Genomic DNA, 27,661 nt, shown 5'->3' on the forward strand with positions numbered 1-27,661 from the left:
AGATGGTTTAGGTGATCCATTAACATTCGGTTGTTGTCACATAGCATGAGCCAAATTGGATTTCTTCTACGTTCAAGCACCACTGCACACCACCAAACCATGAGCTAGTGCCATCACACGTGCCTGAAATAAGTACAAAGTACAACGTAGTACAATCAATTATGAAAGCATAAGCAAAACCAATTAAAATGTATACATAGTAAATGTCTGTGGGTACACACAGTACGTTTAGTTTTTTTTACTTGTGTCCTAATATTATACAGTATAGTATGTCTAGTGTACAGTCCCACATTCACAGTTAATTTCCCAATATTGGAGGCAATATACAGGAGTCAGCATCATCAATTTAAATATATCTAGTATCTACAACAGCTACAATCTGTCCAAATGTTGGACCCGTAATGGGCCATAAAAAGGTTCCAACTGTACATGAGAGTTAAATTATACTGTGGATTTTACTGTGTACAGTTTCAAATGATTTGCAGGTCAACAGTATAAGTCTGAAAAACTTGACACAAACTTCTTGACAAACCTCTGACAGCTGCCGCGCGCGCGCACACACACACACACACACACACACACACACACACACACACACACACACACACACACACACACACACACACACACACACACACACACACACACACACACACACACACACACACACACACACACACACACACACACAGTGTGTGTGTAAGTGTAATGCTTTATGGTGTAATGCTTTATGGTGTAATGCTTTATGGTGTCGTTCACTCACAGTTAAGTTTTTTTTGTATTGAGTTGTACTTGAAATGTACTGTAAATATTCTGCAAACTGTTAATAAATCAATCAATAAATAAAACACACACACATAAATTACATACTGTAGGAGGTGGGTACATAGGAGAAGACCTGCAAGTGTAAAGAACATATGAAGAGACTCCCACAGACATGAATTTAATTCACATTAAAGAATTACACTACACACACAAGTTATCAAGATGCGTTCAGGGTGAACACAGCACATTTTTTCCGTACAAGACAAGTCAATTTGTTTTGTGTATTGTGTACCGGTATGTCCTAAGCGTCATTCACGCAAGTTGTAAACGTGTTTCACCTCTGTCCGAGAGTAACTCCCTTTTTATATTTTTATATATATTCTGTGCTGTTCAGTTTGGTCGCCAGTCGCTATATTTACTGAAGTTGGCAGTATTAATTTAGCCATTTGCAACTCTGAGCTTGTACACATGTTCATAGTTAAATTAACTCTGAGGATTTTACTGTGTATGCTGCCATTATGCCATATACCCTTCAGGAGAGGGAAGGAGAGTTTTTTATTAGGCACAGTGCCAACACAAATTGACAGAGACGGGCACTTACAAAATGGTGACTCAGGGGTTATCCAACTAAAGGAATACACGCAAACACTTGATCCAAGTAACACAGGGCAATCCAAAGCAAATTTTACTTTCATTATGTCAGCTAATCAGACACAACAATGCATTCCAATGACAGTGGAGGTCGACAACACTCTCCCATCAGTTTCAGGAGGCAAAATCCACCAGTTGGTGATCTCCACTTGTCCATAATCCTGCCTCTCAAGTGCTGCGCTCTTTCGGAACTTTGCACCACTCTCTCTCTCTCTCTGTGTGTGTGTGTGTGTGTGTGTGTGTGTGTGTGTGTGTGTGTGTGTGTGTGTGTGTGTGTGTGTGTGTGTGTGTGTGTGTGTGTGTGTGTGTGTGTGTGTGTGTGAGAAATGGGGCCAGTCTACGGCACCAGGATGTTCCCCAACAAAAGACCACTTCCTGAGTGAGAGAAAGAGAGCTGTGTGTGTGTGTGTGCCTGTCAGGGCCAATCAGAAGAGAGAGGGAAACCAGCAAAACAAACCCCACAGACTGACCCACCGAGTCCTGCCCCTTAATGGATACCACCCAAACTACCTGACCCCCGCATCTCACAGTATCCTCCCTACTCCAAACTGTCTGACCCCCGCATCTCACAGTATCCTCCCTACTCCAAACTGTCTGACCCCCACATCTCACAGTATCCTCCCTACTCCAAACTGACCCCCGCATCTCACAGTATCCTCCCTACTCCAAACTGTCTGACCCCCACATCTCACAGTATCCTCCCTACTCCAAACTGTCTGACCCCCACATCTCACAGTATCCTCCCTACTCCAAACTGACCCCCGCATCTCACAGTATCCTCCCTACTCCAAACTGACCCCCACATCTCACAGTATCCTCCCTACTCCAAACTGACCCCATCTCACAGTATCCTCCCTACTCCAAACTGACCCCCGCATCTCACAGTATCCTCCCTACTCCAAACTGACCCCCGCATCTCACAGTATCCTCCCTACTCCAAACTGACCGCCACATCTCACAGTATCCTCCCTACTCCAAACTGACCCCCACATCTCACAGTATCCTCCCTACTCCAAACTGACCCCCACATCTCACAGTATCCTCCCTACTCCAAAGTTTGCTTGTACACTCAGGATTAAATTAATAGTAAAGCTCTTTGCAGACTGCTGCAGGTTTTTTTTCCTTTAGAAAAACGGCGGGAAATGCCGAAAAAACAGAGCAGCCTGCCAATACACATGTACCAATGTTGCAACTTAAGTTCATATTCCTAAAGTGTAACTGGTGAGTAGGGGTGTGCGATACAACAATTATAAAATGTCTCCAGGATCTGCCTATTCAGAGAGATTGTATAGATCGTGGTACAATGAGTGCACCATTCCATGAGTTGCAGTTCTATATCTTAATTTATACTCCATTGTATGACGGTGTCATAAAAGATCACAAACTAACTCACAAGCTGACTGCCACTGACGTATACTCACTATACTGTATATACAGGTATGTCATTTCAATCCAACGCACAGCACCTTCTGCATACGAGCTGTATAGCACACAGTCACAGCCTAAAATGTAATAATGGCATTTGAGAATGACAAAACAATTAAACACTGGAAAGAGTTAACTGATGCCGTTAGCCTACATTTTACGGGGCATATGATACCCATACAAAACATTGAAAACTAGATAAAGTGCTCCTCGGGGCACAGGTCTCCACCATGGCAGGTCAGGTTGTGGCCTCCTGGTGGCGCTATAATAGGCCAATGTGAAAAGGGTGCCATTACGCCTTGGATGGCAATTGGATGATTTGAGGCATTTTGTTCCAAAAATGTGTTTTGCAAAAATCCACCTGTTGGTGGCGCTATAACAGGCCAATGTGAAAAGGGTGGGATTTATTCCTCAGCCTAGTAGGAAAGTCTGTGAAGGATTTCACATAAATTGCACACTGTGTTCATGATTTGAGGGGGGCACACACACACACACACACACACACACACACACACACACACACACACACACACACACACACACACACACACACACACACACACACACACACACACACACACACACACACACACACACACACACACACACACACACACACAGTGCAAACATACTCTCCCCATGCCTTCTGATGTAGACAATTAATGTTTTCATAAGACTCACAGCTGTACACTGAATGCCAAAACATCTATCCGTCTGCCTGTCCATGAATAACAATAACCATTTACATTAGGATTATATATATATATATATATATATTATATATATATATATATATATATATATATATATATATATATAAATCATCATATATCATATTAATTATAATAAAATCATATTTAAAACCAACATGAAAAAAAAATGGTGATAAAGATTATGGGTCATGATTCTGCCTGCATTTTGTATTTATCTATATTTGTGTCATATTGCCCACCTCGAGAGGAGTGGGAGGGATAATGTGCAATGAATGGTGGTGGGATGGAAGCAATGAGAGAAAGACAAACGGTAGCCAAGAGGGAGGAGGCATCATGGGGAGTAACAGCACTTTGACCTCAGACCAGGAAGACAGTCTGTGGTCAAACTCTGAATCACACATGAGGGTAACTCATTTTCTTTGTCTGTTGGTCTCTCACACACACGCACGCACGCACGCGCGCGTGCGCCATTACTGCGCTGCTCAGGTCTCTAGAGAATCTATCACTGGAGCTTATCAGTCAAGAAAACCAACAGGATTCCACACATAACTGTTCACTGCCTACCGTTCCCACTGCAATACGTGTGTGTGTGTGTGTGTGTGTGTGTGTGTGTGTGTGTGTGTGCATTTGTGTGAGAGAAAGGGAGACACTGACTGAGCACAGGAAAATAAAAGGTTGCAATCAAACTGCTTATATAAAATATATTATATATTATTAAGATATGTTATTATTATTGGAATTCATTTGAAACCTGAACTTAAACTGTAAATAATCTCTAGACCTGAATTAATTAACCCTTGAAACTGATCCTTAATGCACATTTATTTTTCTGACATTGGGCACGTACTTGTACATTATAATTATGTCTAATATTATACTACTGCAATACCCAGGTAACCAACTGGAACATTAAAATCCCTATCATCCGTGAAGCTATGACAGAAAGTTAGGTAAAGTCCGCGTTCACACAATCTTGCCGACAAGAGAGTAAGACATCATTCCAAGTGTCGTCTTATGGTGGGAAACGATGTTTGGACCGAAGACGTTACCCACACCTCCCTGGTGAAGATCTGACTGACAGCTCACAGAGGGTTGCTTGTCCCTCTGGGGTGTGTGTGTGTGTGTGTGTGTGTGTGTGTGTGTGTGTGTGTGTGTGTGTGTGTGTGTGTGTGTGTGTGTGTGTGTGTGTGTGTGTGTGTGTTTGTGCGCGCGCGAGAGAGAGGGTGAAAGCGAGCGAAAGATCAACAGACAGAATGAGACAGTGGGGAGAGACAGATGGAGGAAAGAGCGATAAATAGGAGAGAGCAATATAATGCGAGAAATAGAGACGGACAGAAAAACGTGCTGATTGAGACTAAGAAGGGGTGGGTGGGGGGGGATACATAACATATGCACAGAAAGAAATAGTGAGAGAGAGAGACAGATGTGGAGAAACCGAGAGAGAGATATGAGAGGAGGTGGTTCAAGTATCAGCTCTGTTAAGCGTCTGTCATTACAGAGTCTGTGTTGTTTCTCCCTCTCACTCTTTACCCTACTGCGGTCAGCAATGCATCAGCCCTTTCCACAAAAAAAACAACATTTTGCACGCAACATTAAGAGCAAGATTATCTTACTTGAAAAATTGGCTATGTACCAAAAAAAGTATGATTTCTCTTTTCTAGTAATCCAGATATACAAATAATGAATTGATAGCTATGGCTTACTGAAACGTAAACGGTACCAATAGTTTCTGTCATTTGTTTTCTGTTGTTTTCAATTCTGTTTTTGGTTTTTTTCCAACAGAAGTTTTACTATTCCTCAGACAGACACACAGTGAGCGTGGTTAACAATGACACACATGTGTACAACTACATGCAGCCTGCCAACACAGACAGACAGAGTGCAGCACTGCACAGAGACACGCCTTCAGTTAAGAGAATCAGAGAGTGACAAAGAGAAATAAAACAATCTAACATGACTAAAAGACTACTAAAACAGAATGCCTTGCGAAATACACTCACTGCCCCTTTCCAACAAAATATACTGGTTCAAGGAGCACTGAATCAAATAAGAACGCTTACTTTACAAGGTTGTTTTAAAATGTGTCTAGTTAATCCTATTATAAACTTTCTAAATCTTTGTGAGTGTCACCAGCGTAAGTCAAGAACCACCCCAACTAGAGACTTAAAACTCAGCGTGTGTATCTCCGAGGACCTATGGGAGTGATGCTCCGAGGGGGAAGTCGGTCGGATCAGTGGAGCTTAAAAAGAAATATCACAAAATAATAACGAGACAAATCATATGCGCAAAAGGTGTTACCACCCAAATGTAGCTATATACCTATTGCATTGAGAATTCTCCATGGAGTCCAGCTATTCCCACTTTTTGGTGTTTTTAAATACAAATATTGACTGTAGCTGAGACGAGAAAGCAATCGGAGGAAAAGTAGCTGCTCCACAGTCAGCGGTTTGTTGTGTTCTGCATATACTGTACAGGCTGCACCAACCTGACTCTCCCCACCTGTGCCAGTGTGCCAGAGAATGCTCATTAGAACAGTGCTTACCAAAACACTGTGGGTCGCTGACACATTTTTTTATGGGTCGTAGCAGTAAATAATAAATCTCCCTTTTCTCCCATTCAAACTTGGACAGTTAGTTAATATCAATACATTTGTACATGTTAATGATTAGATGCCGTCTCCAGCGGCTGCAAAGACAAGCATTCCTCCAAATTTAAGAGCATGCATGACGTTTTACCCTAATGCACTCACTACCTGCCCACAACAAAATACGAGGGGAAAAAATATACAACTTATTTGTTTGTGTATATTAAAAGCTGATAACCAATATTTGATCATGTTGGTGAAGCCCTTTTCTTCCCAAGTAATCAGAGGCTAAATCTGAAGGAATTAATACCAGTAGTCATCCATGGCAACCAACATTGCAACATGATAAACAGTTGCACCTATTTGAAGATATGGTACAGACACACACAATTGTGTGGAAGAAAACTTGAGAATCTTTCTGTAAATGTCTGTGATCTGGGGATTTTACAAATGTCACAGGCAGAGCTCAGTGATACGCAATATGATATCCTTGTGGTACAACCCAGGCTGTTCTGATCATAATATCAAATACGAGGGATCACTTTTTGGTATTGCAGAAGAATTATTACTTATACTATATTGTTGTTGTTATGGTTGCATATATACATTATGAAATTTGGTAGCTTTTACGAGCTTAGATGTCTCCACTAGCCCGGAGAGATATTGTTTTGGTACAGCCTATCTTGTTATGGGTCAATTTGCCCTTGAAGCAGCTACAGTATAACTCTGATCTCAGCCCTGTGCTCTCGACAGAAGTACCGTACCACTGACCTGAGTGTTGTATTTCTCCCCATGATATATCATGTACATATCCAAAGCACAGCCATCATCCACTCCTAGAATATTGTCTCGACTCATATTTGCCTCATAAATCGCTGATTGATCCAGAAAATTCCACGACATTTATTGATCCAGAACATTCCACGACATTCAGTTTGTGACACGAAAGACACAAAATGATTTCGATTTTTTTTTATTAGTAGAAACCAGACGGTATGTTAGCCATGGTTAGTCGGACAGTCACAGTGAGAGGTGAGATTTGTTGGATCAATTGTAGTTGAATGAATGTAATGTAATGAATGAATGAATGGCATTTTTATAGCGCTTTTCCAAGTGCTCAAAGCGCTTTACAATGGTTCATTCATTCATTCATACATTGGGAGGTGAATCGGCGAACGCCAGTGTCCTCACTTCCCACATTCACACACCAATGGTGGCAAGCTCACACTGACCAACTCATTGGAGGAAATGTAGGGGTCAGTGTCTTGCCCAAGGACACTGACATGTAGACAGGAGGAGACGGGATTCGAACCGCCGACCCAGGGATCATTGGACGACCTGCTCTACCTCCTGAGCCGCCCTGTATCTTGAAAACGATGCCTTTCAAGTTGTTTGTTTTCCGTAAAATTATAGTATGTTATTTAGCATACCCAATGGTAATAGAATCCATTGAAAAAACTATCAATTATTTGGGGTTCCAACCATATACTTACATATCTAATAGTGGTTTCATTGCAAACCGACCACTAGGGGGCAAGCCAAATGAGTTTGCAATGGTTTTTGAAAACCTTATGCCCATACCTAACACCATGCCAAAATTCAAAAAGTAGTTACGAAGTGCATAATTGTTATGAATTTCTACACATTAAATCCCAGTTTATAGGCATTTTAGCTCATTTTAGCCACCGTGGACGCCATCTTGAAAACGATGCCTTTCTGGTTGTTCGTTGTTTCTAAAATGTTAGTATGTTATTTAGCACACGCAATAGTAACAGAATCCATTGAAAAATCTCTTTTATCAATTATTTTGGTTTTCAACCATACCTATATGTATCCAATATTTGAGTCTGTGCAAACAGACCACTAGGGGCCACGCCCAACACGTTTGCACAGCTTTTTGAAAACCTTATAAGTCCGCCCCCTGCTAATAAACAATAAAGAGAAATGTAATGTTTATTTTGAGGACTAAAACAAACATTAGCACCAAAACATTATATTGTAATTGATGTTGTAAGATGATAAGAGCGCCCCTCACTTTACACGGCTGTGATTTTTATAATTATGTATAATGTACTCATTAAATCAATTATACCAGATACCAGTAGGCAAAAGAATAGATGACAGCATAATTCTTACAAATACATTTTTAGTTGCACAAACTCAGTCAAGGGTCTACATTCCTGTAAAGTAGACATCTGGAGGTGCCATGCCCTCTGAACTTTACATGTTTTAACCACCAATAGGCCTGCACATACATACAGTACATAACTTATGCCTAACACTGATGACATTTTTTGAAGTTTTATTGGTCCTATTCCGGTACGAGCCTCATTCGGAGCCGGTGTATCGTGACTGGAGCAGCTTGCCGCGGGCTCTGCCGGCCCCCTCCATGGCAGCAGGCCACCCAGGTGGCATGCTGCCGATGTGCTGGTCGTGAGGAGGTGTGAGGGGTCACTGCAGGGGCTAAGTGAGACCTCACGCCGGACAAGCACAGGCCACGGCTCGGGCCACAGTGGCATATGGGAGTGATGGGAGGTGAGCAGGGTTGAGTCGGTTGGAGGGAGGGCAACCGCCAAGCTGTCCACTCGGACTCTCACGAGACCCCCAAGCTGTCACAATAGACACTTAGCAGCCCTCACACTAAACGCTCACCAGGGAGGGAGAGGCGGGAGAGGGGACGGTATGATCCTTCCTCTTCTAAAGCAAAGCTAAAGACAAGCAAGAAGTTGATGGCGGGAGAGGGAGAGAGAGAGAGAGAGAGAGAGAGAGAGAGAGAGAGAGAGAGAGAGAGAGAGAGAGAGAGAGATATCCTCTCTGGTTTCCTGCCTTGGCTGAGCCGCAGCTGCAATGTCCGAGGAACACCGCGCTGGGAGCCCTCGCTGTCTCCCTCCCCTGCTTGTTTAGCCTGGCCAGCGTGACTGGTGGCCCGCTAATTATAGACACTAAAGGATGGAGGTGTGACCTCAATAGCTATTTAAAGGCCAGACCAGACTTGTGAAAAACCCTCGACGGAAAGAGCGAGAAAACAGAGCAGAGAGAAGGGGACACACAGGAGAGCCACGGGAACGGGTCACATAGAAATGTTCAGGCAGTTGGTGGTTGTTCTTCCAATGCACAATGAGAAATACAGCACCAATGTAACCCCCACCAGCCCAAGCTCTTCAATTCCTGACTGGGTCAAATAATTCACTTGCCAAAATGCATATTTTTCTGGCCTCAAAGCATAAGAGCATAAGAGGAAGTCATGACCAAACGTTGTCGTTGTCGGGCAGAAACCATGTAAATGAATGCCCTACTTCATCATACTACACTGCAGTTTACTGAAAGTAGCAATAATAGTCGACCTACAAGCTCACAAGTTGCATCTTGTAGATCTGCTATTTTTTTTCTCAGTCCTTTTATCATAATGTTCCAGTTTTCATTTGGTATAGATCGTGATTGTATCGACTGTTTGCCGCTTCACCTCCCAATGTGAATGAATGAACCATTGTAAAGCGCTTTGAGCACTTGGAAAAGCGCTATACAAATGCAATTCATTATATAGACAATTAAACACAATGGACACAAGGAATTGACACTGCTGATTATAGGAAAATTACAATCACAAAGATGTGTGGAGAATTAAGACAGAACGAGACCTCTGAGCTGTGAATGTTCTGCAACATGCATCAAGCCAAGGCAGCTCAAACTCAGGAGCGCATTCTTTTATCAAACGGAATTCGCATTACGGGTGGTTTGAGGAGGCGCTTTCCGTTGTCCTAAACCTGTGTGCATAAGATAGCAATTATAGGGAAAGCGCATCAACACGTCTACAGACACACCTCCACTTGCAAATAAAGGTGTCGGCTGCATAATGTATAGTGGGTATAGGCCGCAAGATACCATTTACGCATAGTGGAAGCTCCTCAATGCGCAATTCACGGAAAATAGTGAATGCTTGTGGCTAAGGTATGGCATACGTAAGAGCTCTAGGTATCTGATAAATACCCAATATCCCCATTTGGTCTACACATATCGTGAAAGCTTTTGGTCATATTGCTGCACTATCTATCTCTCACATAGGACGCAGCAGCGTGTGACCAAGCTCAGTGTCACCTCACCCATAAACACACAAGCACACACCCTCTCCCTTGTTACTGATTCTCTTCAAAACACACTATAGATAGAGTGTCCCAGTACCACGCGTATCACTTAACCCCATGTCAAAACACAGGTGTAATGTAAGCCTGGAGAGCCAGCCAAGGTCCCAGGTCCATAATAGAGTGTGTGTGCTGAGTACAACACCCTGCGCGTTAGGGACCCATACTGTCCAATACAGCAAGGGGGGTAAGCTGGAAACCAGCCAGGGAACCGCGTGTGTACGTACGCACACGCACGCACACATGCACACACCTTTGCTGTGCTCTACAACAAGTGTAACTGGGTGGAGGCAGAGGAACAAAGTCACATGTGATGTAACTAGAGATGCTTAGAGAGGAAGGAAAAGGTAGCAGCCTTTAGAATTAGTTGGGGGAGTGTGTTTGTGAGGCGCACAAACCAAACATATAGTTGGATATGAGGCACGTGAGTCGACCTGTCGGAAGCATTTACGGATATCAGTTTTTTGTTCATAAACTACTGCCATAATATTCAGAATTCAGTCTCAGTTTTTTGTTTTCAGTTTCATATTTAGGGCAGTATTATGCGTGTCTTAAGTACCAGGTCTTATTACTTAACTTAAGACCTGGAGGCGTGGTCAATGCTGTTTGGCCACTCAGAATAGCCAAATGGCATTGATCACGCCTCCAGGTCTTAAGTTAAGTAATGAGACCTGATACTTAAGACACGCATAATACTGCCCTTAGTCTCTAAGCAGGAGGATTTCATTTAAAATAAGCATGTGTTTACATGGCAATTCCTAGTCATGATTAGGGTTGGGATTCGGAACCGGGTCCATTTCAGACCCGGTTCCGACATTGCGGATCCGGAGCCGGTTCCATCGTTTTTTTATTAACGGTTCCACAAACGGTTCTCATCCGTCGTCATTTAGCTCCGCTGTGTCTGCTTGCATGCAAGCAGAGCCTGGGGTGACGTCACCCCACCTACGTGAGTGAGTGAGGTCTGGGAGGATACGCCCACTGTTCTGTCTGTGCATTCAGCGACCGCCGCGGAGCGAGTGGGACAGTGGGACATTATGTCGAAGAGTTCTCCAAAGTGTGGTTATATTAACAGAGAGGGAAATGACTGAGGCTGAGCACGCAAAGTGCAATACATTTGATGCTATATTTGCAAAGGTTGTTGCAACTTGTACCACGTCCACATTGAGAAACATCTCAAAATCAATATGCCTACACGAGTGCACATCGCGTTTGTGAGCCATGCGGAAAGCCGTGCCCGCTCTCCCCGCAGCTCCACCACAGCCGACGGGGGACGAGGATGATGCAAGGCTGGTTTACTTTCCCCAGGCTAGAAAACTAACGTCTACAGAGCTTTTCATTAGGCGTATTGTACAACTGTTGTCAATGGTGTTAATTTAGAACGCCAATGACTCGACGTCTTTCTGTCTGATATTTTATGAATCACGTTAACTATAGAGCCAAATCAATTTGTCTGCACGTATTTTTACAACTTATAAGCAACTCAACTGCTTTTGATTTGGCTCTAAATTAATCGCGTGACTGTTGAGAGCCCAGCCTTTAGGTGCATATACCTCCATAGATTGATTACTTTATAAACAGTTTGCAGAAAAAAGCACAGGAACGTAGCCTGACAGTTCAATACAAGGTCTGCTAAGAGGATTTTATAATCCAAGAAAGCACTATGGCTTGTTTCCATTAGGGTAAGGGGTACTTCATATAAGATTAATCTGAACATTAAAGACAACATTAGTCACCAAAACAATATCATTATTGCAATGTACAAATTGCAATATACAGTACAAATTGCAACAATTATATTGTTGTGGTGGCTAGCTGCTGCTGGAGGTGGTGGTGAAGTTTAAATAATAGTGCCACCTCATAATTGTAAAGTGCATTTTCAATAATTGAATTAATGAATTTGTGTTTATTATGTACTCGGTTAGGTTAGTTATAATATAAGCATAATCTATGTCAGAAAAAAAGGGGAAAAAATAATATTAGGATCCGTTAAGGGAACCGGTAGGAACCGGAACCGTTAAGAGGGATCCGGGAAGGATCCGGAACCGTTAAAATCCTAACGAATCCCAACCCTAGTCATGATGTACATATGTTCATAGTTATGATAATAATTTTTCGTTTAACGTGTTGCTGAAACGTACCCGACTCAGAGAGAGACATTGGGTGACATTTCCATAACAACACCCTGGAAGTATTAACTCTAGCATAATCCATACGTGTTGCACAGTGCTTGTGCGCAGTCACACGTTTGAAGACGTGCTATTGCTCAACAACAATAGCAGGTCAAGCAATGCATCACATTGTCAGTGATGTAAATAGGGTGCGTTTTGCGTCCCAAAACGCACTTCATAGTTTTGGGCCGCACTTCAAAAACATGCGTGCGTCCACGGGATGCACTACTGTACTCAGTGTACAGTAATAATAATCCACGTGAGAAATAAAAATCGCGGAAAAAAATGCGGTAAAACAAATAATCTACGGACACGATCATTTTGCATGGCCGCATGCGACCTCATCCTACGTTATAAACGATAAAATCCACGTAGGACTCGTTGTAGAACCACTAGTTTGTAAGTTAACAACAACACAGTCTGACGGGCGCCGCCATCTTGCTCAGAGTCGAGCGCTGAGCGGAGCGCAGCGCAGCCTGGAGACCAGAGCCGTTTAGAGAGAGAGAGTGACGACAACATACCGTTCAGTGACTCGTGAAGCTCCGTGAATAAACAGTGAACGCGGTTGTCGCAACTCTCTCATCTACACGGCGCTGCCTCCGACAGAAAGACAGGCGAACATTTTTGAGCATGACAAACAGAGTAGACCCGATTGAATGGGAAACACACATTCTGTACTGTAACAAACGCCGACACTGTTGTATGTTGTGCGTTGTGGACCGGTGCCACCACACATTAACATGCCCCCACCCACCCCCCAAAAAAAGAACTGCCAAAGCCAACTGCAGGGCAACAAAAAATATTAGCAACCCTATTTTCTAAATCTAACATCATCATCTGCTAATGATGATGATGATGTGTGCTGCTGTGCACAGCCTACCTCCTCCATGACTGCTTCTACTTAATCTCCAGGTTAGTTTTGTAGCATTCATTTTTATTTTGTATGTATTGTGTAATGTGTCATGAAAACAACATAAAGATTTTTAACAGTTAAAACTGGCAATTATTATAGATTTCATATAGCCAAAATCATATGAAATATGTATGTAGTATGAATGTAGGTTTTTTTTTATTATAATTTATTTTGCTAGCTTTAGTTATAATAATAATTTCTTCTTCGTTTTCTACATGAATATAACCACATTATAACCATATAAGATGAAATGGGAGTTAAATGCTGCAATTTGTAAAAATGGCAAAATATGACTCTTAAACGTCGCTGAAGTGGGACTCATCAAATGTCCCTGGGACTCATCTAAAAGACCACCCCTGCATCCCGGGACTCATTACATTGAAAACCTATTTACATCACTGCATTGTGTGTGTGATTTAAGATCACGGAGGTGTTGTGATATGGGATATAGACGTGCACTCGCACCAAAATGGTCTGTACTGTAGTTTTTTATTCTGAACCGTTACAATTTTTTAATTAGGCAACGATATCGTTATATCGTTCACATCCCTAGACAGACGTATACCTACAGAAATACATGGATGCAAATGGCGAGCTTACCACGGTGCGCCGTATATCCGGAATCCCTTCACGACGACGTCCGAGTCCTGCAGGTACACACCATTCGAGAGGAGGGTCTGGACATCGTCAAAGTCCTCGGGTTTGAGTTTGGACACCGAGGGGAAACGGTAGTAATCCTGCTTGACCAACTCGGCCATAAAGTCCTTATCAAAGGTTAGCTCGTGGTTCCCAGCGATCACCACCTTGGACTCGTATGGAAGGCCACCTGGAGGGAGGGAGAGAGGGATAGAGAAGTCAGTGAGGATGGAGAGTAGTACTGTAGAGCAGGGGTTTTTGGCTGGGGACCCCCAGAAATGCTTTGGCCATGTCTCGCTCGATTCAACATGTTGCACTGCTCATACTGTAGAAGACTCCCTCCCTCTGTATTTTTGAAATACATATGAAAACTAGAAAAAGTGCCCTTCTGGGCACAGGTCTCCACCAGGAGGATAGGAGTACTATGTGTGATGTTTGGCAAAATGTTTAGGAGTAATATAATCATGTTGTGTGTGTGTGTGTGTGTGTGTGTGTGTGTGTGTGTGTGTGAGAGACGCGGCTTGGCCTGTTGTAGCGCCACCATGAGGCTGATTTGAAAACTGTCAAGTGGCATTTCTTCCTCAGCCTAGTAGAAATATGCATGCACAGTTTCACCGCAATCGGATGCTGCGTTGAGTAGTTGTGGCAATTTGTACAAAAAGGGTACAAAGCGGGCTACTCCTGAAAGCTTTAGAAGCCAATCGTAGGCAATGAAGGTAGATTATGAAAAATCAAACAAACGCGTCTTGATCACATGACTATGGAGAGCATGTGTACCGATTTGCGTGAAATTTGGATAAAATCTGAAGGAGTAATATTAGAAAATGTGTTTTACATATGTCGGCCTCCTGGTGGCGCTATAAAGAGCAGATGTGAAAAATTCCAAGCAAAGCTTTTTCCTTGGCCTCTAGGGAGTTGGCATACAACATCCGTGCAGTTAGAGGTAAAAACACTTTTCGGCCAGTTATAGCGCCACCATGAGGCTGAGTTGAAAATGTTCATGTGGCATTTCTTCCTCGGCCTAGTGGGAATGTGCGTGCACAATTTCACGGAAATCACACGATGTGTTCATGATTTGCAGCATTTTGTTTGAAACTGAGCACTCCTGCGAACTTTGGAAGCCAATCTTAGCCAATCAGGATGGAGTCTGAGAAATCTGAAAGACCTGTTTCGTTGAATGGCTCTAGAGAGACTGTGTACCAATTTGCGTAGGTGTACTGTCCAAAAACTTGTTTTGCACAAAGCGGCCTCCTGGTGGCGCTATAACAGGCCGTTCTGGAAATTTTGGGGCAGAGGTTCATCGTTGGCATCCAGGGAGTGTGTGTGCAAAATTTGGCATCGACCGGGTTAACGGTGCCGGAGATTAGCTGTTCACAGACGGACGGACGGAAGGACGGACGGACGGACGGACGGAGTGCAAAACATACTCTCTCCCCATGCCTTCGGCCTGGTGGAGACAACTAAACTAAAGCTCTTCAAATGGTTCAAGAGGTCAGGATCACTTACAGCTGAAGGCTATGCTTCGGGACAGAGTGGCATTCTGATTCACCACCATTCCGACAATGTGGCTTCCTCGTACGGTTAGGTTTAGGGTTAGTAATGCAGCGCTTCAGAATGGCAATGTGCCGGAATAGCAGGCTTTGGAATGCCGGTGTGTAACCGCTATGCTTGACCCCAGCAGATGCTATCGTCTACAGTATTTCTGTGAACTGGGTTCAAATCAAGCATGAACATGACCCAAATCAATCCAATTCAGCTCGCTTCATCCTCCCATTTTGGCTCTGCCCTTTCATCTCTCCCTCTGCGGGGGGCTTCGTCATTTGCGACAGACATATGCGACCGACTCAACTCTGGCCTCGTCATATCCTCATTTTCTTTTGTCCTCCCTCATTATTTTATTTTTTCTGCTCTCTCCGAGGCATTGCCCGCATCCTTTCCATCCTTTCTCCCTATGTGCTGTGTGAAGTGAAATTACAGAACGTAGTCAAAATGGCCAGTGTACTGTCTTTGTTCCCCTGCTATGCAGCTCTGGCAAGTGATGAGCAGTAGTGGTGAGGAGTCTATCCATGAAGCCAAGTGAAAGACGGCTAAATAATTTATTCAATAATGATTGCTGTGTTAAGTGAAATGTGTACATATATGCTGGTTAGGTTTTGGGTCTGGAGCTAGAGTAGTTTATTTCTAAATACTGGCAGACAGAATTAAATTCCAAATAGTAAGTGAGAGTGTGCGTATGTGTGTGTGTGTGCGCGTGTGTGTGCATGCATGCGCGCATACCGCGCACACTCACAAATGCAATAAGCAAAAGACTCATGGTTCCCTGGTCTATGAGTTTCATTCCTGGTGCTCTAATTTAGCTCTTGTCGACCCATAAATTCCAGTCTAACTCTATAACGGAGCCCCGTCGCTCCTCCCCCAAGTCCCTAACTGCATCACACACACACACACACACACACACACACACACACACACACACACACACACACACACACACACACACACACACACACACACACACACACACACACACACACACACACACACACACACACACACACACACACACACACACACACACAGTAGGTGAACCGAATCATCTTCTGCAATTGCACTTCCATTGCACTTCCATCAGGTTAGATGGAGGCTCCACCTCTATCACCGGTTCTCTTCAGAGAATCTATTGCTGCTTTTTATTGCAACTGAATTGAAATGATAAACTATGACATACCTGTATTATTTATTTCAATACTCGACACTAAATAACTGAAATACAATTTGAGGCTGCCCCCACTTTATAGGTAACGTTTTGTCAGATTATATGTGAGCTAACCTATTCTGTTGCAGAACATTATTAACTAGAACTGCACTCTGTCGAGTGCACAAGTAGGCCATTAGTGCGCAAGCAGAGCGTGCAAGTACTGTCGACTCGACCACTTCAAACTGCCAAATCTCAGCTTCTCTGTGAAAGAATGTTTGAAATATTGAATGATTAGGTTTAGCTATTTGCTACGTACCTAGTTTTTGGAGGTAAAAAAGTAGTATTGTGAAGTATGGTAAAAGTTTCTATCTATAAAAGAAATTGTGCCATATCAAGCACAAGTAGTCATTACGTCATACGCATGAGTGACGGCTTTCGATGGTGACGTATATGTCGATCAGTGTCGGGTGGATTAAAGGAAATGCCTCTATGTATATATGTACTGTATATGTCATTTGTAAGTTGATTAGCGGTACACTGTGGTTACTTTGCGTATGCCCCGTTTGATGCGTATGTATCGTAGCAGCATATGACATCAGGGTATAACTGGTACAACTAGCTCTCAATGATGACGTAATAAAGATGTGGATTAAAGGACCCAATGCCAGGGTGTAATTGCTTTTCGATGGTGACGTAATGACGATACTGTATGTTTTAGTGTCGGGAGGATTAAAGGTAATGCCCCTATGTATACATGTATGTAATCTGACACCACTGCCATATCAAGCACTAGTAGTCATTACGTCATGCGCTGGCACGGCGCATACACATCAAACGGCGACATACGCATCGAAGCACTGGACGAAAACTATTACTTGCGCAAGTAATAAACAACAGGATGAGATATGGCTAGGCGATACGACTTCACGGTTTATACATTTTTTTTTATCAATTACTATTAATTAATCATTAAAACAAACTAGAGCGGTGCCCGTTGGGCACTGGCCGACTTGGAACAATGCAAGTTGGAAATGAATGCCCCCCAGTTATTATGTCTGTGTCCCTTTTATGCCCATACAGTTTTTTGTCAGGCATGCCCAAATATGGAGTCTATGCAGATGTCAGAACATCATTGTGATGTCAGAACAGGCCAGCTCCATATATGGAGATCTAGGGGTGATCAGGTGTGACCAATTGGCTAATTTGGGCCCTGTCCAGAGCCTGGGCAGAGGCACCCAAGTATAGCACCCAAGTATAGCACCCAAAAGCTACTGTAATTATACTAGGGGTGAGGGCCGCATAGCGCCAGTGCCACCCCAGTGCCACGCGTTGCCAATCAGAAGAAGTTAATTGCAGGATTTGACAACCGTCCACTTCCTGTTTCAGCTCAGTTTTAAAACCCTTTATTCTGCCCTTCACATCTAGTAGTGGATGGACGCACATCGTAGCACACCCAGAGTAAATAGTATGTGTACTGTACTGTAGTTTATGTAACCAGGCTATCTGCATGTTTAGTCAAGTCAGATTTAACTTTAACACAATGAATGCTAAGGACGTGTATACATGTCTTTTATATGAAAACCACAGGATGCTAAGGATGTGTATGTGTTTTTTTTTTTTTTTAATTAAAAACAAAACCTCTCCTGCAATGTAGGCTACTCCTTGTTGATTTGCGCATGCGCACTGCCGTTCACTTCCTTGTTTGCTGCTCCAAAAGAATGGCTCGTAACTCCTAATCTAAGGAACTCTCCATGGTTTTGACCAAAAGGACAATGTTCTGTCTTCAATCAGCATGCCTCTCGTTTGGAATATTAACGCTTCTAGAGAGACTTTAGCGTGACCTAGGGGTGGGCGATATGGACAAAAGTATATTATCACGATATTTTTTCAAGCCATATCACGATAAAATCACAATATGTTTTCGCGAGTTTATGGTTATTTTCAAGTTACTTAACAGTACAACGTAACAAAAAACTAAAATAAATACCATTTAGTAGACCCTCCAGAAAAACGCGGGCAAAAATCCCTGATTATGCGATGGAATATGTGGGGTTTTATGTGAATTTATGCTGCAAAATTGTGGGAATTTGCAGCAAGGTGGGGGGGTGGGGGTTGCGTCGTGTGTCATCATACCAAAACCCAATGTTCTCACAGAAGACAGTTGACTGACTGTCACTGGAAATCCTTGTGAAGGTCAGGAATTAGATTAGATTTTGGGCAGGCAAGATGTGTCGTCGTTGTCCGTCCGTCCCCACAATCAGAAGCACAGTAAGCACTAGGTTTTCAAAGAAATGTGGACTATATAGAAATAATAACGTATTGACCAATTACCAGTTTATGATTAAAGCGCAAGAGAGAGAAAGAGAGAGAGACACAGACAGACAGAGAGAGACTGCGCGCTGCAGTAGAGGGTGAGAGAGAGAAAAAAAGAGTCTCGTCTCGTCTCCTCAGCGTGCGTGCATTTAAAATTAACCAAACGGATCATTTGTTTTTTTTACACACAATCATCAGTTTTTTCAGAAGCAGATGCATGCACCGGTCTTGGCTGAATGGAATATTAACAAGGTGCGACACTCAATGCACTTATAAACAGCTCCTACTTGGCTCTCTTCTTTATCCACGTGTGGGGAATGGGATACACAGGAGAGTTGTCATGGACGGGTTGCTTTAATCCTTCTTATATTAATTTGAGCTTTGCTAGTTTGCTTTCACCTCGTTGAGGTCAACACTGTCGTCGGGATCCGTGATCGTGATATAAAGTATAATTGCACGCCTGTGTTTTCATTCAAATCGGCGCAAGGCAAAACCATGCAGGACGGGGCTTGAATTGTGTGGTAAGTCTTGCGCTGCTGATCTTAAATCAGCATAATCATCACACGTAACACAGCCGTTCGTGTCGCTGCAACACTAACCTGATCCTAGGTCAGCTTAAATGATCCCACTTTAAACAGAACTTTTTTCCCCGTTTTTCTCCTCCGCAACGATGTGGAGCATGAGCGCACATGCAGCGGACAGAGAAAAAGAGTAGGCTATATAGCCTCAGTCAGACGGGCACACACTCACACACTGAATGAATATTTTATTAACATTTGCAACAACAAAACAGTTCACACACACAGTAGCCTACGGGTCTTCTCGGATCCACATAATGATTGACAGACCCGAGATCCGAGGGGGATACGTCCGATTCCGACCCTGTCCGAGTGATTACGTTAAAACACGACTCTGACCCGAGGGGGTCTCGGGTCAACTCAGGTATTTTCATCGGGGGACCCGGTGAAGAGCTCTAGTTGGGAACTTCTGTCCTATGGTATTGGTTCTCAAAGTGGGGTCCAGCAGTTCCAGGGGGTCCCCAGCTAAATTTATGAATATCATAAATATCTATTTAACGACTTTAACCATACACATTGGCTATTTGAAAATAGCCGATCTACAAGCTCACACAAACTATTTTTCAGGTGGGGGTCCGCAGTCAAATATATATTAATTTAGGGGTCCTTGAGTGAGCAGAGCAGAGCCATGCAAAACGACTGCCTTTCATGATTTTCAAGACAAAAAAAGCAAAGCTTTGTCAATACTCTGCCTTCATTTACTGCACTTCAAGGCAAAAAGAATACCTCATGTCATTCCTTAAAGAAGTGAAACTCTGGTTTATGTTGTGGTTTTTAACCTCTCTCTAAAGGGATTTAAAATGTTATGCTTGCAAGTGTTGATCCCATCTGCTTCCATGGAATACTATAACTTTTCGCTGAGGAGTTGGTTTGCTGGATACAATTTTGAACGTGGCGACGTTTCAAACTCAGTTTACAAGGAGTAGGCTACCATCAATGGATGCACGTCGCATCAAGTAGGATTCACTTTAAATTGTCTGCGGAGCAGATTAATGTAGGCTACATTATAGAGCAAGGGAGGAGAACACTGACGGACGGTGTACAGCGCACCCCCCCGCCCCCCCCCCCCCCCCCCCCACTGGGAGCAGCTTACGGCAGAGGATCAGAGCCGGTTGGGGGCAGCATTAGACAGGTGAGGTCAGAGGAAGCTCATCCTACTGCATTGATCTCCAATGATCTGCTGCTGCAGGCCAAATGCCAGTCAGCGATACGAAGCTTCAGGGAGAGAAAGCCCCCTCTACTAGTCCAGGGCAGCAGAGGGTAAGATAAGATAAGATGCCGAGAAATAAGATAAAACTCTCAGTGACACTGGGGGATTTTAGCAGGCAAGAATGGGTTGGAATCAGATTATGTTTCATTGAGTCGATGAATTGAGTACACAGGACCCCAATGGAAACAAGCCATATAGTGCTTTCTTGGGTATAAAAACCACAGAGCTTGTATTTAACTGTACTCTCCTGTCTCCTTGTCTACTATTAATAAAGTATTCAATAAATCAATCAAAAGCCAGGTATGTTTGCACAATATACAAGAAATTAGTTTCCTGCAGTGGGTGTGCAAAGGAGAAAAGAACCACACTCCACACTTTTATCTGGTCTACCAAAAAAAGCAGGTTGGTTACAGCAACATGCGTGCCAACAAAGACCAGACTATTTTGTTAATTTTAGAATTTATCTTTATTTTTCTACACATTACTCGCCAAGTTGAAATCATGGCCAATTGTGGACTACTAACCCATCCTGATAGATATGAAACTGATAGATATGAAACTGACCTCAAACATATAAAAGGTGCCCTTGTGACTTAACTGAGGTACCGTATAGAACACAAATCTCTGCCTTTCATTTCTCAGGTCTGCCTTTCTCCACACTGCCTCCCATGGTAACAAAGGCTATAGCCTTGGAAGGGAATGTGAAAACTATTGACGTTCTCTCTCCATTAGGGCCAGATCTGTAAGAGAACAGAACAACAACACAAAGATCCTCAATTCTTCTTCGCTGCTAATGAGAGAGGAACATTTCTCCCTTTTTCTGAGCGGGAGAAAGCAGAAGGCACTAAAAGCAAAAGAATTAGAAAAAGCTGACAGACATCATTATCTGACAGAGTGGAAAAGCATATAGATACCATATTACACTAAGGGAACAACTTTTATGTAAAAAGTAACACTTTGCAGGCTTTTCACAAGCAGTAAGACTCCCATCTGCCTTGCCGTCTTAAGACCTTTTGTTGCATTTACCTGAAAAACATCCTCTAATAATACCTCTCTCCTTGGCCTCTGTGCTCTAACATACCACTTTGTCTGGGATGCTTTCATGCTTTTCACTTCATCCCCAGCCTGAATGCAGGGGTGATTAACAGGTGTGCTGACACTGCCCTCAGCCCTATAATGCCCCCCACACACACACACACACACACACACACACACACACACACACACACACACACACACACACACACACGATAATGGGAGACGCACAGCCATCTTCCACTTTGGCCCACATCGATTGCCCATTATGACCACCTTACAACGAACATTTGGCCCTCACTTAACAAACTCAAGAATAGAGATGTGCATGCAGACACACACATATAGACTTAAACACACACACAAATATAATATAACTAAAAACACATATAGTGCATACAAAGACACACAGTGTAGTGTACCACACACACACACACACACACACACACACACACACACACACACACACACACACACACACACACACACACACACACACACACACACACACACACACACACACACACACACACACACACACACACACACACACACACACACTCAGAGTGGCAGCACTCCAGTGGTGCAGCTATCTGTCTTGATGGATGGAGGGGAGGGATAGAAGTGCTGAGTCCTAGTGACGGAGCCAGCTGATATATCAGTTGTGACAGCGGATTGTGGACGAGTTCTGTTGGAATGCCGCCCGTCTGACATGCCACTGTCCACACGGACACACGCGCTAGGGTTGGGTCAATTAATAAAAAATAAAAAAAGGGGAAAATAAATAGCAGCAAGATCATAACGCGTCACATCGCAACGTACAATTTCTGCGCGCCACCATTGTAGAATGAATTACTGTATAACACATGGTTAAGTGTTTAAGCAGACTAATTGATTTAATTGCTTCTCAATTATTCGGCTAACCTGCAGTGTATGAGCAAGAAAGTCATGTGTATGTTAGCCATGGTTCACATGACGCTCGTACTTCACGAGCGTCATGGCTTAACTTCCGCCTGTTTTATGCGATCGCTACATTTCCATTGTAAACGTGTACATAAACATTTAGATTTCAAATATAAAGTACTCACCACGTGGGCCACGGGTGTTAGAAATGTACTGGGACAGCGATTAGCACTGCTGCATCCCGCGTTGTTTAATAAAAGGCATTTTTATCCGAGCTGTTTTTTTGCCATTGGCTTTCAACTACGCACCCCTGTCGGTCGGGAGGAGTGTGGCACTGGGTGTGTTCGATATAGGCACGCTGACCGCTGTGTGCGCTCCCGGTGTGCAACTGTGAATTTTCCAAACGAACCCCGTTTGAGAAAAGTAGCCGGAGTGCTCGGATAGAAATGCCCTTTATTAAACAACGCGGGATGCAGCTGTGCTAATCGCTGTCCCAGCAAATTTCTAACACCCGTGGCACACGTGGTGAGTACTTTATATTTGAAATCTGAATGTTTATGTACACGTTTTCCGTGTAAATGTAGCCATCGCGTAAAACTGGCTTCAGTTGCGTCATGACTGTCATGTTTCAGGGCTATGTGTATGTGTGTTAGCGTGTGTGCATATCCATCTGTGTGTACTGTATGTGAGCTCCTTGCAGCTCAGGACATCCTGGCACTGTAGAACAGTGGTTTGTAGATCAGTGGTTTGTAGAACAGTGGTTTGTAGAACAGTGGTTTGTAGAACAGTGGTTTGTAGAACAGTGGTTTGTAGATCAGTGGTTTGTAGAACAGTGGTTTGTAGATCAGTGGTTTGTAGAACAGTGGTTTGTAGATCAGTGGTTTGTAGAACAGTGGTTTGTAGAACAGTGGTTTGTAGATCAGTGGTTTGTAGATCAGTGGTTTGTAGATCAGTGGTTTGTAGAACAGTGGTTTGTAGATCAGTGGTTTGTAGAACAGTGGTTTGTAGAACAGTGGTTTGTAGAACAGTGGTTTGTAGAACAGTGGTTTGTAGATCAGTGGTTTGTAGATCAGTGGTTTGTAGAACAGTGGTTTGTAGATCAGTGGTTTGTAGAACAGTGGTTTGTAGAACAGTGGTTTGTAGATCAGTGGTTTGTAGATCAGTGGTTTGTAGATCAGTGGTTTGTAGAACAGTGGTTTGTAGAACAGTGGTTTGTAGAACAGTGGTTTGTAGAACAGTGGTTTGTAGAACAGTGGTTTGTAGAACAGTGGCCTTTTCAGGCCACAACCACCCAAAATAATCATATTTGAACAGGGGTTTGGTTCCATTCGCTCTTACTGACTCGCTCTTACTGACCCGTTACACCTACGAGCAGTGCCTTGTTACACGTGCCAAAGATTATGTCATAAATGAGTGTGTGTGTGTGTGTGTGTGTGTCAGTGAAGTATTGATTCATTATGGGAATCGGTGCAGTAGATACAAACCACCAGACTAGCCTGAATCTGTACGCTGTAGCCAGGAGGATCAAGTGTTGCGAGACGGGCTGTTGGAAATGAACACACACACGCAGCCCAGAACTCCCAGGCACAGCCATCGAGTTGGGGCCAGAGGGAAGGTCGAGGGTTAACTAGCCCAGAGAGTGAGGTCGTAGGGGTTAAACTGGACACTTACCCTGGGTGGTGGGGTCATTGTACACACATATGTGTGATGTATGCATCCAAGTGTATATGCGTGTTTTTTGTGTGTGTGTTAAGCAGCTTTAAATTACCCAGCCATTCGTTGAACTTCTTAACCTCGGAGGGTAGGCCGAGCTCAGTGAAGTCACCAGTGTGCAAAAGCACGTCACCATAGGGCATCTGGATGCCGTCCGTACGGGAGTGCGTGTCGGAGACGCACACAAACCGTGTGTGACCCGTCGGCTTAGGAGTGTCATATGGAATGGGGTCCACCCTGAGAGAGAGAGAGAGAGAGAGAGAGAGAGAGAGAGAGAGCAGAACAATTTTTCAATTTCATATACTGTGTTCAATATTGCTTCTGTATAATAAGCATAGCAGTTAAGTAATGGAATTGAGCTGCAACGCAGAGGCCAGTTAAGGGGCACTTCACAGAGAGAAGTGTCGCTAGGGAAAAACACGTGGTGTGGAAAAAGTTAAAAAGTTAGGCACAGTGATGCTGCACGTTATGCGCAATGCTTTTCCGATGCATTCATATAATAAGGACACAGTAAACGCACTGCTGAACTGTCCAGGTAATCAATCTATTTTTACACTGACAATGCTACATTGTGTACAACAAATATGTGCATTAAATAATAATAACATTACAGAGCTAACCCAGTTCGACGGGCAACAAACTTTGACACTGGTCTGCAGCATAATTGTCTCCGGCATGATTTCAGGGTGTGCACTTTACATAAGCAATCATTGAAGTGTACAGGATATTGTTAATCATTCGTCGGTGTAATAAGATCAAAAAAAAAAAACACACTTTGTTGTGGACCCACTTGAATGACCACCTGTGGGTCCAACATCACTGTGTGTATGAGCATGAGGGGTTGTATGATTTGCCATGTTATTATTATTATTATTTTGGTCAGCGGTTGACCAAGCTCATCTCTCCCCCTCAAGGCAATGTGTCTTTTGTGTACATTTATCCAACTCAGAGTCGTGCTTCCGATGCCTTTTTCTAGCTAGATAACCATGAGAGCTAATGGCATACACTCATTTTAGAGTGTCTGTTATTATAATAGTAAAGTAATTAAGGTTAAATTAAATAAGTATTATGGTTAAATACAAAAAAGAAACACTGAGAATCCATGTGCTTGTCGACAGAGCAGCATAAAGACACATTTTCCAGAAATAAAGCCTCTAAAACAAGCCTCAATCTAGGACATCGCAATTCTTAAAAATGGGATTAATGGAAAAGAATATTGTAATTATTTCTAGAATACAATTCATCATCAATATAGAAAATCACAGAAATCAGAAAAGTAATGTTAATACATCGGAGAAAATGTATATTGGGAACTAGGTGGCGAAAATACCAGTAACATTGTTTATGCTATGTGTATTATGGTCCGCAAAATCACAAAGAAGAAAAGACACTGAAAAAAAGGCTTTTTTAAGCAGTGATTACTAGCAGACACGGCTGAAAAGCAAGCATGTTTAATACCAGGCTCATTCACTGTGGCATCACACAGCCTAACAAGACAGTGAATTAAAGTCTTTTCAGTCCATTCTGTAAAAAAATAAATCACTTAGACCCAAGTCTGACTCGGGGAGCCTTTTATTCTTTGTCTCTTTTCTTCAATGCAAGCATGTCTGCTAAAAGCTAAGAAAAATACCCATACTTTTGTCCGACTGAAAAGGAGGAGATTAAAAAAAATGTCTGTAATTGAAGTCGGTGATGTGCCATCCCGTTACCCCCCACAAAGCACTATGCCACTCACTGCTGAGCCATTATTTCATTAGAGGGGGTGTCTCTGCAGACATCAACGCCCCAGTCTCAGACTTCACACACACACACACACACACACACACACACACACACACACACACACACACACACACACACACACACACACACACACACACACACACACACACACACACACACACACACACACACACACACACACACACACACACACACACACACACACACACACACACACAAATAATTGGAAACTGTATGTGCACAAACACAAAACAGCACCATATATACAGGGCAGGCCAAACAACACCACAAATATGCACAACACACAGTCACACGACACACGCACACACAAAACGCAACAAACTAAATTTAAAGATTTGGGAGACGAGGAGGCGTCATTAGAGAAGTGCGGGACAGGCAGACAAAAGAGAACAACTTGGCAAATAATCATGCCAAAATGGAAAACGGAAAAATGTCTTCACAAACAAGCCTCCCTATAATGCAATGCCGTGCACAATATAAAAGATGAGTCAGGCTTTATATTATAAACCACTTGCAGGTTGTGCTCTTTTCATCAGGACCTGGTCATCTGCGAGGCCATGTGCGAGCCAGGGCAGAATACAAGAGATGAGCAGCCGTCGCTCATAGCTTTCCACACAGCTGCTCTGCACTACTCGTCAAGTTAAATAAGCTCCAATAAGATCACGGGGGACCAAAGTGGGTCATTTCTACGGGAGCCCACACACAGGAAGACAGCAACAACAGTGGGGAATGAGATTTAGGGGCAGCAGAGCTAAGCACAAGTGCACAGCACAATTAGAATAGAATTCTCCCAAACTCCACCCTAACTCTCAGAATTGGCCACAGACACGCCAGGTGTGCAATATGCACATCTGATGAACAACGTATGCAAAATAGGTGCAGAATGAATCCCAAGCATTCACGGGGAGCAAGATTTTGCACAGAACGTGCAAATGTATGCATGCCATAAGTCTGACAGGGATTCTAACAGGATATGCAAAAACTTATACAGTATATACACAGGCGACATGCATATATATATACAGAATGTGCATAGTCTGAGATTTTTAGTGATTGTTGTGAGAAGCTGGTGCCGTCACTGCAGGGAGGCTAAGGAAGTAGGCTCTCAGATAACATCAGAGGTGAAGACGAGTGGGAGTGGAATGGGCTAGGCCAAAACGGAATGTTAAGCAGCCACAAATTTGAGGTATTTTACCAGAAATAAAATGCTTTATTTTGCATATAATTGTAATCTCAGTCATACAGTATGCCCCCATACTTGGTAAACTCCCCAAAACTGCAATTACTTTAAGTTAAATCATGCAACTGGATTCTTCACTATCCAGCTGAATGCATCATTGAAGAAAAATAAATCGACAAGGCCAGGCTGTCTAACTTGGCCACCCTGTTGCACCTTCAACACTTTCTCTCACATTTGTTCTCAATGTATCATCTATAACTGGGTTGCTGGTAG

The 27,661-nt window shown here is 43.2% G+C and overlaps 1 protein-coding gene across 2 annotated transcripts in view; it reads right to left on the reverse strand.

Annotated features, from left to right (window-relative positions):
* The window catches only part of LOC306920291 (metallophosphoesterase MPPED2), a 79,266-nt gene that overhangs the window by 29,952 nt on the left and 21,653 nt on the right, over positions 1-27,661 (reverse strand). For both annotated transcript variants that reach the window (XM_079496998.1, XM_079496999.1), the window contains exons 3-4: positions 24,500-24,681; positions 13,959-14,184 (exon numbers count right to left, since the gene is read on the reverse strand). In XM_079496998.1, the coding sequence (XP_079353124.1) occupies positions 13,959-14,184; positions 24,500-24,681 (408 nt within the window). The remainder of the gene's footprint in view (positions 1-13,958; positions 14,185-24,499; positions 24,682-27,661) is intronic.

The sequence above is a fragment of the Electrona antarctica genome (assembly GCF_951216825.1).
Source record: "Electrona antarctica genome assembly, chromosome: 3".
NCBI lineage: Eukaryota > Metazoa > Chordata > Actinopteri > Myctophiformes > Myctophidae > Electrona > Electrona antarctica.